This window comes from Telopea speciosissima, chromosome 8 (genome assembly GCF_018873765.1).
Source record: "Telopea speciosissima isolate NSW1024214 ecotype Mountain lineage chromosome 8, Tspe_v1, whole genome shotgun sequence".
Lineage (NCBI taxonomy): Eukaryota > Viridiplantae > Streptophyta > Magnoliopsida > Proteales > Proteaceae > Telopea > Telopea speciosissima.
In genome coordinates, this window is record NC_057923.1 from 26,647,464 (window position 1) to 26,666,095 (window position 18,632).

The following is an 18,632-nucleotide window of genomic DNA, read 5'->3' on the forward strand; positions in this document are numbered from 1 at the left end:
CCAAATTCTGTCGGCAGCCCGAAGTATTTCTGAGGGCCTTCTACATAAGGCTGGTACTTTCAAAACTCTAGAAAACCAGCTCTTGAAACAATATGGAGTATTAGGATTGAAACACATGGAGGATTTCTTGAGGTTGATGGCTTGACTACTAACTCCACAATAGATGTAAAGGCAATCCTTCAAATAGCATATCTCCTGTGACGAGTCTTAGAGAATAACAGACAGTCTTCTGCAAAGAGGAGATGAGTAATAAATAGGGCCCTATTCTTCACCTTAATACTATGGATGAGATTTTCTGAATGTGTCTGGGCTAAGAGATTGTTGAGACCCTGGGGGCATATCAGGAACAGGCTTGGCGACAAAGAATCAACTTGTCGGATATCCCTAGATGGAGAAATAGATCCTCTTTCAGCCCCATTGATCATAAAGGTATACCTCACTAATCTAACACATGCCATAACGAAATCATAAACATAGAGTAGAAATTCAATTGCAGAAGGATCTGCTCTAGAAATCCCCATTCCACCTGATCATAAGCATGTTTCATATCAAGCTTGAGTCCCAAATATTTCTTCTTACATTTCTTCTATTTCTTTATATAGTGGAATATCTCGTGAGTTGTGATCACATGTGGAAGCACAAATTTTAATCAAGATGCGAGAAGCTTCTTAACCACCTTTGATGCAACACCATATAAACTAATAGTGTGAAAAAACTCAACCATCTCTAGCTTTCCCACCTTAGGAATTAAGCACACAAGAGTATCATTGGCTTCAGGAGGGAAGTGAACTGTAGAAAAAAAATTAGTAACAAAACCAAAGAGATTTGAGAGTATCAAGTCCCAGAACCTTTGGAAAAAAAGAGGGGGGAATCCGTTGGGGCTTGGAACCCTCAGAGGGCTCATAGAAAAAAGAGCCTCTTTCTTCTCATCCAAACTCGATCTTTGACATAACAAAACATTGTCTTCATCTAACACTCCAGGTTGTATGGATTGAAGAATTGTTTGAAGAGTTTTGTAATCAATTCCTTCAGAATTGAATAAAGAATGGTAAAATGTAATAAACTCTAAATACACCTCCTGTTCTGAAGACTAAGCCCTAGTTGACAGTGTCAACTTCAAGATTTTATTATCATGTTCTTTGCACTAAGGACACAACCCACTCTTTAAATTCAGCAGCAACTTCACCTACGAAGAGGGCAACACCTACTATTGTGTGGAAATAAATTTGTTCTTGCAAGACTTTGCCAAAATTAAGATTCTATCTATGGCAAGCTTGTGTAGATGGCCTAGCGACATCAGCAGCATTAACTCATCATAAGGTCCCTATAGAACCTATGTGTACCCGTTGTTGGGAGGCATTTTTGTCACACCCCAATCCCTCAACCTAGGGAAATGTGACGGGAATACCCATGTATTCCACATCGAACTACAGGATCGATGCTTTGCTGCATCATGTACACTACCCAGGTTCTTATTTAGAATATAAGAACCAAAATCAGAGTTGTAGCGAAATAAATTTGTAATAGTCAATTCGAATATAATAGAAATTCTAAATGATAATTTTCTTATATGAATAAAGGTTTCAATTTCCAATCCAATAATTAAATACCACATATAGCAGTTAATAATATCCAAGGAAGGAAAAGAAATAAAATCCCAAGATTGTTGGTTACAGTAATCCAAAAATGTTAGCTAATAAGAAAGAAGTAAAGTCCCAATCAAAAGGCCCCTAGCCCAAACTACGGTGCTTCATGAGCACACTCATCACACAGGTAGTCAGATGCATGCTCCATCTCTGGTTTAACCACACCAAGCCTCATAATCCTCACCACCCAGATAGGCCGGGTCAATCTCCACTGGATCCACCGTTCCTGCATCCATATCTAAAAACAAAGATTCCCTAGGGATGAGCTTACACAAGCTCGCGGGGCTTTGCTCCAATCTTTTTCCAACATTTCCTAAGGTCATGTGGGTTAAAGTACAACCTCCTAAGGTCTCTATATGATGCAAATGCAATTTCATTAATGTAATGCAAGTGTGTGTGTAAATGTAACTGTGCACACGAGCATCTGCATGAGGGTCTTCATCTTGAATTCTTCAAGTGATGTTCTTCAATCTTCAATCTCCATTCTTCAATTATTCTTTGGTGAGAATGGTGAGGTATCTTCAAAACCTTGATCTTTCAAGCTTTGTCTTGAACATCCTTGAGCTTTATGTCCTTCAATTTCTTGACTTGATCTTCTTGGTTCTATCAACAAACCTGTTGACATGTTTATACAGAATGGTTTGTACCAATACGTTTGTTATCATCAAAACAATCATGGAGTTAGAAGGTTTTCCCAACATCTGGGTATTTAAAAACATGAGAGTAGAAGGAGATATAAAAGTTTAAAAGCAGGGTAGTTTTATAAAAGAAGTTGGAGGTAAGGTAGTTTTAGTTAATATAGGGTAAGTGTACGGGTAGTGATAGTCATTGCCCCTTTTGGGTTCGTTCTTCATCATCAACATTCTTTTTATAGTTGCTGCTAGTAACCTCTAGTAGTTATCAAGTGGTTAAGTAACTTCTTGTGATCTCCCATCTTCCTCATCGATTGTAACCACCTTTGGGTGTAGACCAATCGATTAATTATTTTGGTTCAATTATGTTGACCGAAACTGGGCATGAATAGTATTTCAATCAGATGAATGAAATAGAGTGTAAACAGAATATATTGCCGAACCATATTGCCCTTCAAAGTATCAATATGGGATTTTTTTGAACCATTTTGCCTTCCCATGTTCTGTTAGCACAGACATGCAGGTATCTATTAGGTATCAATACCGGCCATATACTAATATGATCGATACGGTCCCAATACCCAAAACCATGTACGGTAGCTAAGAACATTCTTTTTATTTTTTTTATTTTTTTATTTTTAATTGGTACTTTTACTCATGAGATGAGATGACACTCATGGGATGTTTTCTCTTTGGATGAGACAGTTCTCACAAAGCATTAGGCGCTTATATTGAATTGATCACGTAATCGGCCTCCATTGATTCCAAATCAAGTAAGATGAAATCAGCTGAAGATTGGGTGGAACTTTTAGACATTTATTAGTAATCACACAAACCACATGCCAATCCCAAAAGGTTAACCAACTATTGGGACCACAGAATGGTGGATATTCACAACATACAACACACACCCGATGTAGGACTAAACCCACGTACACAACACATACAGCACAATGTTTTTTTTGGTAATCACACAAACAACACGTCGATCTCAAAAGGTTAATCAACTGTGAAACTACAAAATGGAGGATATACACAACACACACCCGATGTGGGACTAAACCCACACACCCATCGCACACATTGCAATGGTTTTTTGGTAATCACACAAACCACACCCTAATCCCAAAAGGTTAACCAACTTTTGGGACTACAGAATGACAGATATACACAACACACACCCAATGTGAGGGTGGAACTTTAGGAGTTAATAAACAAAGATTTCCACATATCTATGAATTTTTTTCTTTAAAACACCAGAGGGCATTCATGGCTGCTTCCAAAATAGGTTGCCGGATAGGCATTAATTGGAATTGGGTCAGTGACCTTGATCCAATTTGAATCCGCCAATTCCACCGAATTTTTGAACCATTATGACCTTAAAATCTTGAACAAGGTCTGTTCAATAAGCCTTGTACCTCGATATCCGTTCATAGCTGCATGTAACTTCACATTTTTAACATCTCAAACTACTCTTGCGCTCCTGAGTTTTGAGCATGAAAGGCTTCAGGAGATGAGCACAGGTGAATTTTTTTAAGGATTGTTGTTACATGCCCTATTTCCATACTACCCTATTATTAACAAAGGGAAATGATGATTTTGGTCCACAATACACTTCTTTGGTAGTATTCCAATTGAAGAAAGGTTTAGATAGGTGGGATCAAGAAGCATCAGGGGTCAAGTCCAGGGTTGTATCCAATTTAACGGTGTCAATTTTGGGCCGGAACCGGGAACCGGGAACCGGGAACCGGAGCAGAACTACACTGGGTTCCTGAGCTGCATATTCGTTTGATTATTATTTCACACGTGTGGCCAAAAGATCTTATGACCAAGAGTCACAAAAGAAAATGAACAGAAAAGAATGTTCCTGCATGGATCATGAAAATAAATTCCCTATTTTCATCCCACTAATAATAACTTGCCTTCTTCATTCATTAACAATTCTTTAAGTTCTTAAGAAAGAGCTGATATTTTCAATCACTTCTCAAAGCATTATATAGATTGGCACAATTAGATAGGACTGAAAATTAAACGACGACAAATTATGATAGCTTCGCTGCTGCTAAAATGGTACTCGGTCCCTTATTATTATTAACTGGGCAAAGTTTTCCCACAATGCTAGTGTGAGACATCCCACCAATGGCGCATGACAGACGATTTTGTATAAAGAAGACCCATTTTGCATGAGAAGAGAGAGTGTCGATGTGGAATCCACTGTTCAAAATGGAAGGGGCATGGGAAGAAATCCCAACACTAGAGTCATGGTGATCTTTTTCCCTATTAAAGAAATGCCAACCTGCCGCCTGATTTAGATGAACCTTCTTATGAAGGATTGTATAACTAACCTTAGCTCCACCATGGTTTAAAGACCCTGAATAGGAGATGTGATCAGCCTCCATTGATACCATTGACCAAAACCCTAGTTATTGGAATTAGGAATAAGCAGCAAAGGTTTTCCCAAAAACTATACTGGGAAATTTTTTTAATTCAATTAACTCTGGGATCTTGCTACAAGAGTTAAGTTTCTTTGATTTTCTTGTATTCACTGACTAAAAAAATGAAACGACGACCAAAAATAAAGATCAAATATGAATAATGGGTGATTCAAAAGAGGGTCACAAGAATCAGGATCAGGCTTGGCCAATTTTAATTCGAATCGGGTGATTCACCCAATCTGATTCTGTTCCTCCAATCATGGGTTCCTTTGAGTTTGTCACAATTAGAAGAAAAAGTTATTTCATCTATTTGTAATTTTTTTTAACAAAAAAGAAAAATTTAAGCCTACATGAGCATGTTAGAAAGAGCGGTATTTCAATCACTCGTACTGATCCAAGAAGCTGTCATAGAAAATAACAAGCAAGTTAAGATGAGTCAATAGATCAAGATATCAAACAACCATAAGGCATAACCACTAAATCCATCATGTAGTAAAGATCATTCAACTGAGGCTGTTATGTCATGCCTCGCAACTTGTGTGAATGATGCCATATACTTCAAGAAGCATCATCACCCATACTAGCTTCAAATATTGTTGTATCAACAAGAGCCTGTTTTGATCAAAATGACAGAAAAATAGTTGATGTATGTCCCTGCATGCTTATTATATCATCTAATCTTTTTTTCCATTTCTAATAGATCATGAAATGTTTTGTTGGTATAGTTCCTACAACATACAACCAAAAATATCAGAATTCTACTCTCAGAATGCATAACTAACCTATCCATGCATAAATGGATTGTTAGTCAAATATCGACAATATGGTCCAACATGGAACTCCATATTTTTCCTACTTCCCAATTTGTTTGGTACTTTTTTACATGCTCCTTTTTACAAGAACAATTGGGAATCCAATTGTGGTATAATATACCAATTCAGAGTATCTTTATATGTTGGGGACTAAGCTCATCTCAACATTAATTGATTAGACATGAATTTGTTATGGGACACTTTAAATATTCTAGAATGTTTTCCATTTTTAGCTCTAGACGGTAACTTATTATTTGGGCCACCACTAATTAGCAGAACCTAAGTGAACCTTAACCTCAACTAGAATATCTATATATATAGTACACCCTAAGGACAGTCTCTAAACTATGAAACAAGTTCTATTAAAAAAAATCATTCATTGAAAAAAAAAACTTTATTACCAAATGTGGGGGGTAAAACTTTGAAGCAAATTTCAGTATTTTCAACACCATGTTGTAATCACTCTCTTCTCTTGAGAAACATCCGGTGCCTTCATGTATCCATGCAGCCCATCCATAATAAGTGGGCTCACATATGAATTCACATATACAACATTTGATTCAACCTGTCCTAGAGATGCAAAATACCCAATAGATTCATATTGCTTAGTTTGGGAAAAATTAGGAATTTTTTAGAATGCTCAAAAGGGAAGAAACTAACCTGGAGTTCCTGTTCACCAGCTTTTGACTTCTCAGTGTAATCTTTTACTTGCAGAAAACATCTCTGCAACTGCACAAATACATAATGATGGGAAGAATCATTTCAAAGCATTGGACAATCAAAAAAAATGGTAACTCATGGAAACATGGAAAGTATATAGTTACCTTGGTCAACTGCATCTGTCTGTGTGAAGATAGCGTCTTTGCAGTGGCCAGGGCATCCTCCAGTTTCTACTTCCACCATCAAACAACTCAGTTAAGGCATCAAATAGTAGTCCAAGGATTTAAATCAAACTGCTACAAATCCTACGAAATTGTAAAGAAATAAGAACACAAACAAGCTTACTAGAGATTTCTTCTGCAAATCTGACACCAGCTGTTCTTTCTCTTTTGATTTCTCTTCAATTTGTGAAATCTGATAGTGCATTTGTTTTTTGTTATTCCCACAACTATAACGAGACATCATTAAACAAACACCAAAATATGACTATAACATACAGGCTACTACTTAATGCAATTCATTATAAATAATTAAAAAATAACTGCCTGAATAACCTAGCAAAATTAAAGAACAAATTTGCCGAGCTGGTATTTTCAGTTTTCACCCAACTACAACAAAACATCCATGAGCAGGAGTTAAAACATGTTTGGATTTATCAATCATGGGAAAAATTCAAACTTTTTTTTGGGGAGAGGGGAGAGGGGAGAGAAAAGAATGTCCACTGACATTTTTTTTTCGGTAATAATGTCCACTTACATTTTAACTAACAAATAATTCATTACATGTTATGCAATTTGAAGGAATACAACACCAATGTTCTACCATAACTTTCCTTTTTATTAAGTAACAATTTATTGATATAAGAAAAAAAAAAGTACAGACTAGTGATAAAACAACAGCATCAACAAGAGAAAATACAACTAGATAATCAATTCTACATAAAGCTCAATACCCTACATCCAAAAGCAAAGCAGTTTACCATAACTTAGAACTGTAGGCATTTGCTGTTGCGAAATACATTAGGGGATGATGAATATTTGGACAAAGTCACTTAAAGTTTCAAGAATCCCAACAAATTTCTTCTGTTCTCACAATGGATTCTTTGTGCTAAAACTCACTAAGCCTCATACTCACCGCGTGGAGTCAGCTACATTCACTGTGTTTTCAAGTATTAACGGATGAGCATACATGTTTTAATCTTTGTCCTTCCCCTTGTCCTTTTACCATTACCAATTTGAACAATTTCTCTTCATGGGTGCATGTTGCATAAAATGGTTTACCATGAACAAATCCCACCCAGCTAAAATAGCTTTTTCTCATCATGACACCTATTTTCTCAAATGAATTTATTTCCACCTAAGTTCTCCCTAGTCTTGTCATTCAATACATTTTAACATCCCCATTCAGCTACACTCGTCTGTGTTGTTTCACTGTTGCCAAACATTCAGCATCATCGAACATTGTTAGTCATCTTTGTACCACTCAACTTAGGTTCATTGCTCATCTTCTTTGTCATAGATCTCAAAAATCTGGAATCTTGAAGTGCCTAAATTTAGTGACCTCCAAATGAAAAAGCAGCTCATTATCTTTTAAGTAGAAAAGACAAACTAATATCCCCTAGCTCAGAGTAAGAATAGTAGCTAAACCTCCTTTTGGAGCTCCTCGCGCCTTTGATTTGATACCTCCAACTGTTCCTCAACCTGATAATACAAAGCCACATAAGGGAGAAAAAAAGTATCAATACCATATAATCTATATACACCTATGGATAAAATAATCATACGAGAAAATCTCGACTTTACCAGATCAAGGTAATCAACGCTGGAGTTTGAAGACTGCTCCCTACTATGCTGATCATTGAGACGGGAACTGAGCAGCAAAACAGGAAGATAATGAAGTAATGGTATACTTCATGCTGAAAACTGATAAAAGTTCCTCAACCATTTTTTTAAAAAAATTGAGAATAATATTTATGTTCCACAAGTGTCATTACAAGACAAACTTAGATTATTGGATACACAATTTATGCAAAATAGAGGGCAAGCCTTGGTGCAACGGTAAGGTTGCTCCATTGCAACCAAGTGGTCACAGGTTCGAGTCTGGAAACAGCCTCTCTGAGAAAGCGAGGGTAAGGCTGCATACATTATGACCCTCCCCAGACCCCTCAGTGGCAGGAGCCTCGTGCACTGGGTATGCCCCTTTTTTACAATTTATGCCAGATAACAGCCATAGCTAGCAGAATTCTTGCTTTACATATCAAAACATAATGGACATTAGTAGCTATCTATCTTAAGAAACAAAACAATTTCAATGGTTCTTTTCAGGAGGGGGTGAAAGGGTAATGAAATAATCCCTCAAAGGATTTATGCTCAAATTTGATAAAAACAATGAATTGGAACTTTAAAGACAGAAATTAATCAATAAATCTTGCATTTTTCAGTTCTAGTCTTTTATGGCTAGGAGCTTTGAAAACACAGTGAGATTTCTAAGTTTTCCTACTAACACAATGTGTTTTGGGGGGTGAGGGAGGGATGGAACTTTGCTCTGATCTCTATAATTGATTCCTATTCAAGATATGCTCATTTCAGTCACTACTAGACAGTTACATTTCATCTTTTCTATATTTGACCATCATTTTATAGGAGAAAAAGGTTTGACAAGATAACAAGGGAACAACTTCATCACTTACACTTGTTGCTTTCTTTCCCACCTCCTCACCAGTCATTCAAGTAAGAAACCAAATTATTAGCTTCAATTGTACCAAAGCTTAGTGCTTATTCTTTCAGTTAGCTCAGGAGAAAGAGATACGCTACTTCAGAGGAAAAGGGACAATAACTAATGCAGGGGAAAAATCAGATGTGTTCGATGCGGTTTGCTATCAAAATCAGTGTCTTAGATTTGTCTTTGTTAATTGGGAGCATTATAATACCATGGACCTAAACTATAGGATTTTTTTTTTAATTAAAATTAGATTCGTTGTTTTAACTTGCTCGTGAGGCCCAAAGGTTAGAGATATCATAAGTAGCTTACTTAGATAAGGTTCATCCCAATCATGAGGCTAGCGTTAGGAGTTATTTGAGTTATTTCCTTTTATTTTATTATTATTTATTGAGGCTGGTTATGGGCAGTCCTGTTTCCTTTTAATAACTGTCCTTATTTTCAGTATTTTAGTTGTTTAATGACACTCCAAACTTAGCTTGCGTATGAGCAGTTCCCTTAATAGTTTAGCCTTGTTGGAAGTTTGAGTTAATCAAGGATTCAACAGCTCCTACGGTTGGAAATTCCTAGTTTGTCTTTTCTTCTTTTATTTATTTGCATTTTAGATAAGGTTAGTGATGCAGATCAAACGGGGGATCTACTGGTGGTGAGACAAATCAATGGAATAAGAGGAAAGAGAGAAGAAAGGAAAGAGAAATAATGGGGGGAAGAGGAAAGAGAAAGAGAGGCAACAACCTCTAAACTAAATCAACTAAATTTCATTCATCAAATCGTAGGGAGACCATCAAACCTTTACATTGATTTATAGTGCTGAAAACATAAATAAAAAAGGAATTAAAAAGACTCCTAAACCTTTAATTGTTAGCTGCTGTTAGAGAGTCCCTACATGAGTTAAATAATCAAATAACAAAAGAGATAACGTAAACAGATAAGGAACCTCTTCCAACTGCAGGCTGTGATTGGAGGATCGTAACACAGACTCAAACTCTTAATTAAAAAAAGACAACAAACTAATCTGGACTTGATTTATCTAATCCATAAATTCCAGCAAGCTAATATAATAACATAACAAAGACTCCAAAAGACCATGAGCAGAACTAACAATAAAGATAAGACTTCAAAAAAAAAAGAACTTACTTCATGTGTGGGCTATGGGGGAAGCTTCCTAATCTAACCCAACAACCTACTTAAATAAAATAAGAAGACAGTATTCTAGTTTTAAGGAAATCAGAATTCTCCACACACAAAGGTTGAAGATATGATCCCCATCAGCCCCACAAGACACCAAAAATATCTTCCCACTACAAACACTTAAAGCAAAAGACCCGAAACAATATAAAATAACCATCCTACGAATCTAGCCTACATTATTGCAATACATCCAAGTTACAAATTACAAATTAAAGGCCCAAAATAAAAGATCAAATTACATCCAGTGGTGGTGATCATGCTCTTGCATTATTCCCTGTTCAGTTAAAAAAAATCATCAAAAGGTTTTGTAGAATGGGAGGATCACCAACGCACGATCAACATCCACCCTCCTTGATCTAGTGAAATCGTCAATTAGACATTTAGCCCATGATCCAACAGCATGAAATCAACAATACGGAACTTGTGAAGGTTGCAACGTGGAAGCAAAAATTCGACTGGATCAATCAGAAGATCAACAAGTTTATGCTCCTCCATGGATGGTTTCATCAATGATAGTTGGAGTTGGAGTCACTTCGTCTACCATCATCAGTGGCTTGTCTTTTTGCTCTGCCACCCATTGCTCAACGACTGAGATCAATTTATCCAACGAAGATCCCATACGATAGGATATGATCACCAATTAATTCTTAAATTATTTACATTGTCGCCGAGTTTCTTCAATATTCGCTTCAACATTTGCAAGTTCTCTTGCTCAAGTTGAAGCTGTTTCAAGGAGTCAGTTACAACCAACGTTTAGACCATAAAAAATTTTCGGGCGAAACCTGGTTGAAACCTTGCATGTTACGGTGATTGCTTTCATTTGAACATTTCGGTGGTCAAATGGCCATATTTTGGCCCGAAACTTCAGGGAGACCTTAATTAAGCATCTCCAAACATAATGAAACCTATAGATTGTTAAAAAAAAACACGCCCAAAATGTTAGTTTTTTTTCGTACACTAGGTTGGTAGTGTACAACGTACCTCGGTTATTTACTTTCTCAAATATAGCCTATGCTACACATAATCTAGAATGATAACATAAAATTCAATGAAAACTAAAATATGCATTACAATTTACAAATGAAGAAAAATAATTTAATATTATTAAATGTCAAAGTGTGACAACTTACAAGTACAAGTGTATAAGAGTCACAACTATAAGTGTACAACTATCAACCAAAGTGAAACTCAAAAGACCCCTACAACGCCATTCCTCCTACTAATGTTGTCCTAGATTTGAGTTGCTCAAACTAGGAACCAAAACAATTTGGGCTTGAATTATCTAATCCCTAAATTCCAGCAAGCTAATATAATAAAGTAACAGAGAAAAAAGAACCCCAAAAGACCACAACCAGAACTAATAATAAAGAAAAGACTCTTAAAAAAAAAGAATTTCCTACATGTTTGGTTTACAAGGAAAGCTTCCTAATTAAATAAGATAATATAATCTCCATATTCCTGGTTTTAAGGAAACCAGAATTCTCCGCAAACAGGCTGAAGATAAGATCCCCATGCTGAAAGTCCGAGACCAAGACAAGACCAATGAGTAATACCCATACACTGCCTTACCACCGGTTGAATGACGGACCAATACCTGAGTCGTTGAGGAAGGCCCGGCCCCTACCGTTGAAATCCGCTTCCCTGGAGTGCCGCCTTACCCATCACTCCTTCTGCCACTGTGCAGTCAGTCCATTCTGTTTGGCCTATCTGATTGCTTTCACAGGCCGGCCTTCTACTTACAGAAAAGAGGATTTTAAAGAGACCGTAGGCTTACAAAAGAAAGGCTGTTTTTGATAAACAACCAAAAAAGAAAAGAGGATGAACAGAAAAAAGGAAAGAACTTTCCAGAGAGCACAACGGAAAGAAGTAGTTCTACGTGAATCCACATTGGAAGGACATCATACCAAAGTCATACAATTAGGACCTCAATATGGTTCTATTCCGTTCATCATATCGGAGGTTATATTTCTTTTAGCTCTTTTTCGGGCTTCTTTTCATTCTTCTTACATTCCATTAGGGAGCCCGGTCTTGACTCCTCTATGTGATATTCATTCTTGTTCGGCTCTTGGAATCACATCTAGCAGTGGTTGGAACAGCTCACAAAATTCAACCACTTCACCTACTTCATTGCCCCAACCGTTTCCCGTACCTCTATTGAAACAGAATGGTTCCATGTTCCTTCATTGATTGGTTATTCCTCTCCGTTCTAATCTCCTACTCCAATTTCGGTCTTGATTAGTTCACAAGATTGAAATCCTCCTGCTGGGAATTAGATCCTATTCTTTGTCCCCCCCTCTTCACAGAAAATGGAGAAATGAATTGATCGATTCATCGGATCCTAGGTCGGGACTGACGGGGCTCGAACCCGCAGCTTCTGCCTTGACAGGGCAGTGCTCTAATCGATTGAACTACAATCCCAGAAAAATTAAGTGTAAAGCCTTATCCTGACACGCCGTGCTCCATCTTTTCTTTCTCTTAACCTTAGAAGGCTATAGTTTTTATTAAGAAGTATTCTATAAGAATCGATAACAACTAAAAAGAAAAAGACATACGAGCCGGTCAGGTCAGGCTTAATGGCAGGTGGGATTGCTACCTGATAGGAAAGATGGGACCATCGAAAACAAGATAGGCTAATGACCAGGATGACCCAAGGAAATTTCAATTGGCGAGCTGTTAGAAGTTGTTGTGAAAGGGGGAGGGATGTCGTGAATTAGTGCTAGAGCTAATTCACGATTTCCCTCTTAGGGGTGTTTTGGTCTTTTTCTGTTTACCCTATTGTTAGTTTTAATATATTGAGTGTTTTGGGGCAGGCAGAGATACGGCTGTGACTCCAAACTTGTTGCAGCACTTCTTCTTCTCCTCCTCTCTTCTCCTCTCTTTCTCCTTTCTCTTTAATTTTATTACGTGTATCAGAGCTGGATCGATAGGGACTGGTTCACGACTTCCAGAGATCCATTGTTCTCTTTTGATTGAGGTTTTACAGTGGCTAAAGGTGTCTTCTACAAACCAATCAAGTCGTAGACTATTCAGTCTTTCGTTTGAAGGGGTGCAGCACCCTATGCTGTCTTTGGATTTTGTTTAGAGACTAGTTCATGATTATATGAAGAACTAGGTCTATTTTTGGATGATTTTGATTAGTTGTTGTGGGACGTGAAGGTTGATGGAGTAAGTGTTTGAAGTCAGCGATATTGGGAGTATTCACGATATTTTTTTTTTATCGTGATTTTGTGCTTTGAGTTGTGTTATACCTTGGGGGTGATTCTTGATTTTTTTTTTAATTGGGATTATTTGGTGGATTGTTCTTTGGCTGTCTCTGCTATTTGAAGATTATCTGAATTAGTAAGAATGGTTGAGACCAAGACTACGGTGACTGAGCTTTCGTCTTCTTATTGTATTACTGATCGCAAGATAGAGGGAATATCAAATTTTGAGCAATGGAAGAAGGTGGTTCGATTGGCTTTGATTGGCCGTGATCAACCGGATCATTTGACAAAATCGAAACCTGTTGATGATACATCATGGGACACTGTCGATGCCCGGATTTTGAGCCAGATGCTGAATTCAATGGAAAATCAGATTGTAGACTTGGTGACTCATATTGATACAGTTAAGGAATTATGGGAATATTTGAATATCCTGTACTCTGGACAGGACAACTTGTCACGTATATATGATCTTTCCCAGGCTTTCTATAAAGTGCATCAAAAGAATCTCAATGTTACTCAATATTTTGCTGACTTCAAGCGTTTGTATGAGGAGCTGAATTCTGTCCTTCCTATTTCATCGGATGTACAAGCGATGCAAAACCAGCGAGAATAGCTTGTTGTTTTGGTATTTTTGGGTAGACTTCGTAAGGAATTTGAGTCGGTGAGGTCTCAAGTTCTTGGTGGAGATAAGGTTACCACTCTTTCGGAAACTTTTTCTCAAGTTTTACGTGCTTCCCGTGAAAGCAGCCAAGAACCCAATAATGCTGAAAATTCTGCTCTTGCTTCTTTTCCACCAAACCGTGGCTCTAATGGTGGGACGGGACAGGTAATAGTGGTGGTGGTGGTCGTGGTCGTGGGACTGGCACTAGTAAAGCTCCCACTTCTAGTGCTTCAGAGACTTCAGGACAGGTGAGGACTTGTCACCATTGTGGTAAGCCTGGTCATATTCAGCGCTTTTGCTGGAAACTACATGGTAAACCACCTCAATTTGCCACCTCGGCTAGTAGTGATTCGGGTGTTCCTTCTCCCTCCAAGCCTGAGGGTAAGACTATGACGATGTCTGATGAAGATTATGAGCGCTTTACTCATTTTCAGAGTTCCCAGTCATCTCAGTTCTCCGTTGCTACTCTTGTTCAAACAGGTAATGCCACTGCATGCCTTTCATCCACTTCTCGTCCCTGGATCATTGATTCAGGTGCTTCGGATAATATGACTGGGGTTTCAGGTATTTTTTCTTCATTTAGTGAGTCTTCTTCAAATGTTGTGTTAGCTGATGGGTCTTTAGCTCAAGTTCGGGGTACAGGCACTGTGCATGCTACCTCGTCTTTTTGTCATTATCCTCTGCTTCTTATTTGCCTAAGTTTCCATTTAATTTGTTGTTTGTTCACAAATTCACCAAAGCTCATAATTGTTCTGTCACTTTTTTCCCTGGCTATTGTGTATTTCAGGATCTCAAGTCGAAGAAGACGATTGGTAGAGGCCGTGAATCTGGGGAGTTGTATCTACTTGAAGACACATCAGCGGTGGCATGTTCGAGTGTGGCGCTTCCTCGTCAGATTCATTGGCGTTTGGGTCATCCTTCCTTGGAGAGTTTGAAAATTTTAGATAGTCGCTTTAAATCTTTGTCTAGTCTTAATTGTGAGTCGTGTCAGTTTGGGAAACTTCACCGTGTAAGTTATCCCCCAAGAGTCAATAAACCGGCTGCCCACCTTTTTTCTTTAGTTCATTCTGATGTATGGGGCCCTTGTCCAGTTGTTTCGCAGTTGGGCTTTCGTTATTTTGTTACATTTGTTGATGATTATTCCAGAGTTACCTGGATTTATTTCATGATGAATCGTTCTAAGTTATTCTCCATTTTTTGTGCTTTTGTTCTTGAAATTCAGAATCAGTTTAATACTTCATTAAAAGTTCTTCGTAGTGATAATGCTAAAGAATACTTTTCTGCTCCTTTTACTACGTTTATGGTTCAGCATGGCATCATTCATCAGTCCTCTTGTACGGACACACCTCAACAAAATGGTGTGACCGAGAGGAAAAACATACATTTAATGGAAGTCACTCGATGTCTTTTGTTTGAGATGAAAGTGGCTAAAATATTTTGGGCTGATGCAGTTTTGACCGCATGTTATCTTATTAACCGTCTACCATCTTCAGTTTTGTGTGGAGGTATTCCATATTCTTTGTTGTTTCCTTCTCAACCTTTGTTTGCTTTACCCCCTCGTGTGTTTGGGAGTGTTTGTTTTATTAGGGATCATCGCCCCAGTCACTCTAAGTTGGATCCTAGGACTCTTAAATGTCTTTTTGTGGGGTATTCTAAAACTCAAAAGGGTTATCGTTGCTATTCTTTTGGTTTGAAGAAATACTTTGTTATAGCTGATGTTAAATTCTTTGAGTCCACTCCGTTGGTTGAGTCTTCGCTGCCTTCTTCAGATTTGGACAATGATCTGCCCATCTCTATTGTCAAGTATTCTTCTCTTTTGCAGGATCCCTTGCCAGCAGCGCCACCTCCTACTAAGCCATCTGTTGTGTTCCACCATCGCTTATCCGACGAGCCGACACCTCGCATTCCAGCTTATGTATAGCACCCGGTTAGCTACCTCTACCTTGTCTTCTTCACCTCCAGATCCGGATCCTCTAATAGGTACCTCCTCTTCGCCTCCTATTCCTGTTATTTCTGATTTAGATGTCCCTATTGCTTTTCCTAAGGGTGTTCGAAGTTGTACCCAACATCCTATCTCTAACTTTGTGTCCTATACTGGTTTGTCATCTACTATTGTTGCTTGTTTGTCTACTCTTGAACGTCATCCTATTCCCAAGTCTGTTGCAGAAGCCTTGTCTGAACCTGGGTGGAGGGCTGCTATGACTGAGGAATTATCTGCGTTGAAGGACAATCAGACATGGGACCTTGTTTCTTTACCCTCTGGTAAGTCTGCCATTGGCTGTCGGTGGATATTTGTGGTGAAAGTTAATCCTGATGGGTCTGTGGCTTGGTTAAAGGCCCGTTTTGTTGCTAAGGGATATGCCCAGGTCTATGGTATAGACTACCAGGATACCTTTTCTCCTGTTGAGAAACTTGCTTCTGTTCGCATTTTCATTTCTTTGGCTGCTACACACCATTGGCCTTTGTTTCAGTTGGACGTCAAGAATGCTTTCTTGCATTGTGATCTCCATGAGGAAGTGTATATGGAGCAACCTCCTAGTTTTGTTGCTCAGGGGGAGTCTGGTAAGGTGTGTAGGCTGAAGAAATCATTGTATGGGCTGAAACAGTCACCAAGGGCGTGGTTTGGCCGATTTATAGATGTTGTGTTGGAGTTTGGACTGACTAGGTCTGAGAATGAACATTTGATGTTTTTCCGGTATTCTGATGCAGGGAGGATATTTTTGGTAGTTTATGTAGATGATATTGTTATCACAGGAGATGAGTCTTCAGGTATTGAGAGCTTGAAGACACATTTGGGACAGCAATTTCAGAGTAAGGACCTGGGATGTCTGAAATATTTCTTGGGTATCAAGGTAGCTCAATCACAGAAAGGGATTTCGCTCTCACAGCGAAAGTATGTTCTTGACTTGCTTTCAGAGACAGGGTTACTGGGATCTAAACCTTTGGATACTCCTATGGATCCTAATTTGAAACTAATGGCAGATGATAGTGATATCCTTGATGATCCAGAGAAGTATTGGAGACTTGTAGGGAAACTCAACTATTTGACTGTGACTAGGCCTAACAACTCCTTTCCTGTCAGTGTACTGAGTCAGTTTATGTCCTCTCCTCAGACGTCTTATTGGGATGCGGTTATAAGGGTTTTGCGCTATGTCAAGAAAGCTCCAGGGTGTGGTCTTCTATATACTGATCATGGTCATGGGAGGATTGAAGGTTTTACTGATGCTGACTGGGTAGAGTCTCCAGTTGATCGAAGATCTACTTCAGGTTACTGTGTGTTTGTTGGAGGAAATCTTGTTTCATGGAAGAGCAAGAAACAGACCGTTGTAGCTCGGTCCAGTGCAGAATCGGAGTATCGTGCTATGGCACATGGCACTTGTGAGCTGATGTGGATTAAATAGTTGATGACAGAACTTGGGTTTAGTAATGATTCTCCTATGTTATTATGGTGTGATAATCAGGTTGCCATTCATATTTCTACTAATCCTGTGTTTCATGAGAGAACGAAACACATTGAGATTGACTGTCATTTTGTTCGTGAAAAACTGCAACAAGGGATTATTTCTCCTCGTCATGTTCGAACCGGGGAGCAACTTGCTGATTTGTTTACAAAGTCTTTGGGGAGTGTAAAGGTAGATTATATTTGTAACAAGCTGGGCATGATTAACATATATGCTCCAGCTTGAGGGGGAGTGTTAGAAGTTGTCGTGAAAGGGGGAGGGAAGTTTTAATATATTGAGTGTTTTGGTCTTTTGCTATTTATCCTATTGTTAGTTTTAATATATTGAGTGTTTTGGGGCAGGCAGAGATACAGTTGTGACTCCAAACTTGTTGCAGCACTTCTTTTTCTCCTCCTCCTCTCTTCTTCTCTCTTTCTCCTTCTTTCTCTTTAATTTTATTACATGAGCTAACCACGAGAACCTACTCAAATCTCTGTATCCAACCCATTGATATACCTTAATACCCATTGTTTCCTGGAGTCTACACTTGGAAGACAATTTGTGGAACTCCATGATATAGGTATCCACCTCTTTATTGTCTTGGTGCAAAATGACCATCTTGTGGAAGAGCACCTTCTCATTCAAACTTCTCATTCAATATTTCCTTCATGACCTCCCAATTAGTGATGGATCCAAGTCGCCTAATGAACCTTGACTATATAGCACATCGTCCCACCACGATCAAGCATACCCAATGAATTTGGTGCGGATAAGCTCGCCTTTCTTGTCATTCGGAAAGGACTTATAGGAGAAAATCCTCTCGACTTTAATCAAACAGTCAAGAAAGTCCTTGGATCCCTTCTTACCGTTGAACTTTGGACCTCAACCTTGATACTGTAATCCCTGTCTGAGAACTGTCATGTGACATCCTGAGAATAATTGGCTCGGATTGTTGTCTCAAGGGTGTATCTGTAAGCCAGAGAGTTCCCAAAATAGTGTAGACAGCCCTACATCATCTTGCTTGTTGAATCTTCTCACAAAGGCAAGAATCTCAGTGAAAGTTTTGTGAGTTTGTTCCCGTTCAAACAGAGTCTCTGCCATGAACTTATCAAGCTTCATTTCAATACCCTGCTGGTTTTCCTGGAATTCCTTGTACAGCTTGTGGAGCTCAGGATTGTGATGTGGGACAAAACATGAAGAAAAAGAGGCCAAAACACTGTTCACGTGAACA

The 18,632-nt window shown here is 38.4% G+C and overlaps 1 protein-coding gene across 1 annotated transcript in view; it reads right to left on the minus strand.

Moving 5' to 3' along the window:
* Positions 1-5,075: 5,075 nt before the first annotated feature.
* LOC122638392 (probable splicing factor, arginine/serine-rich 6) overlaps positions 5,076-18,632 on the minus strand; it is a 35,818-nt gene continuing 22,261 nt past the window's right edge. Inside the window, exons 4-9 of the mRNA XM_043831335.1 lie at positions 7,988-8,054; positions 7,832-7,885; positions 6,531-6,599; positions 6,350-6,415; positions 6,186-6,254; positions 5,076-5,325 (exon numbers count right to left, since the gene is read on the minus strand). Of these exons, the coding sequence (XP_043687270.1) occupies positions 5,272-5,325; positions 6,186-6,254; positions 6,350-6,415; positions 6,531-6,599; positions 7,832-7,885; positions 7,988-8,054 (379 nt within the window). The 3' untranslated portion in view covers positions 5,076-5,271. The remainder of the gene's footprint in view (positions 5,326-6,185; positions 6,255-6,349; positions 6,416-6,530; positions 6,600-7,831; positions 7,886-7,987; positions 8,055-18,632) is intronic.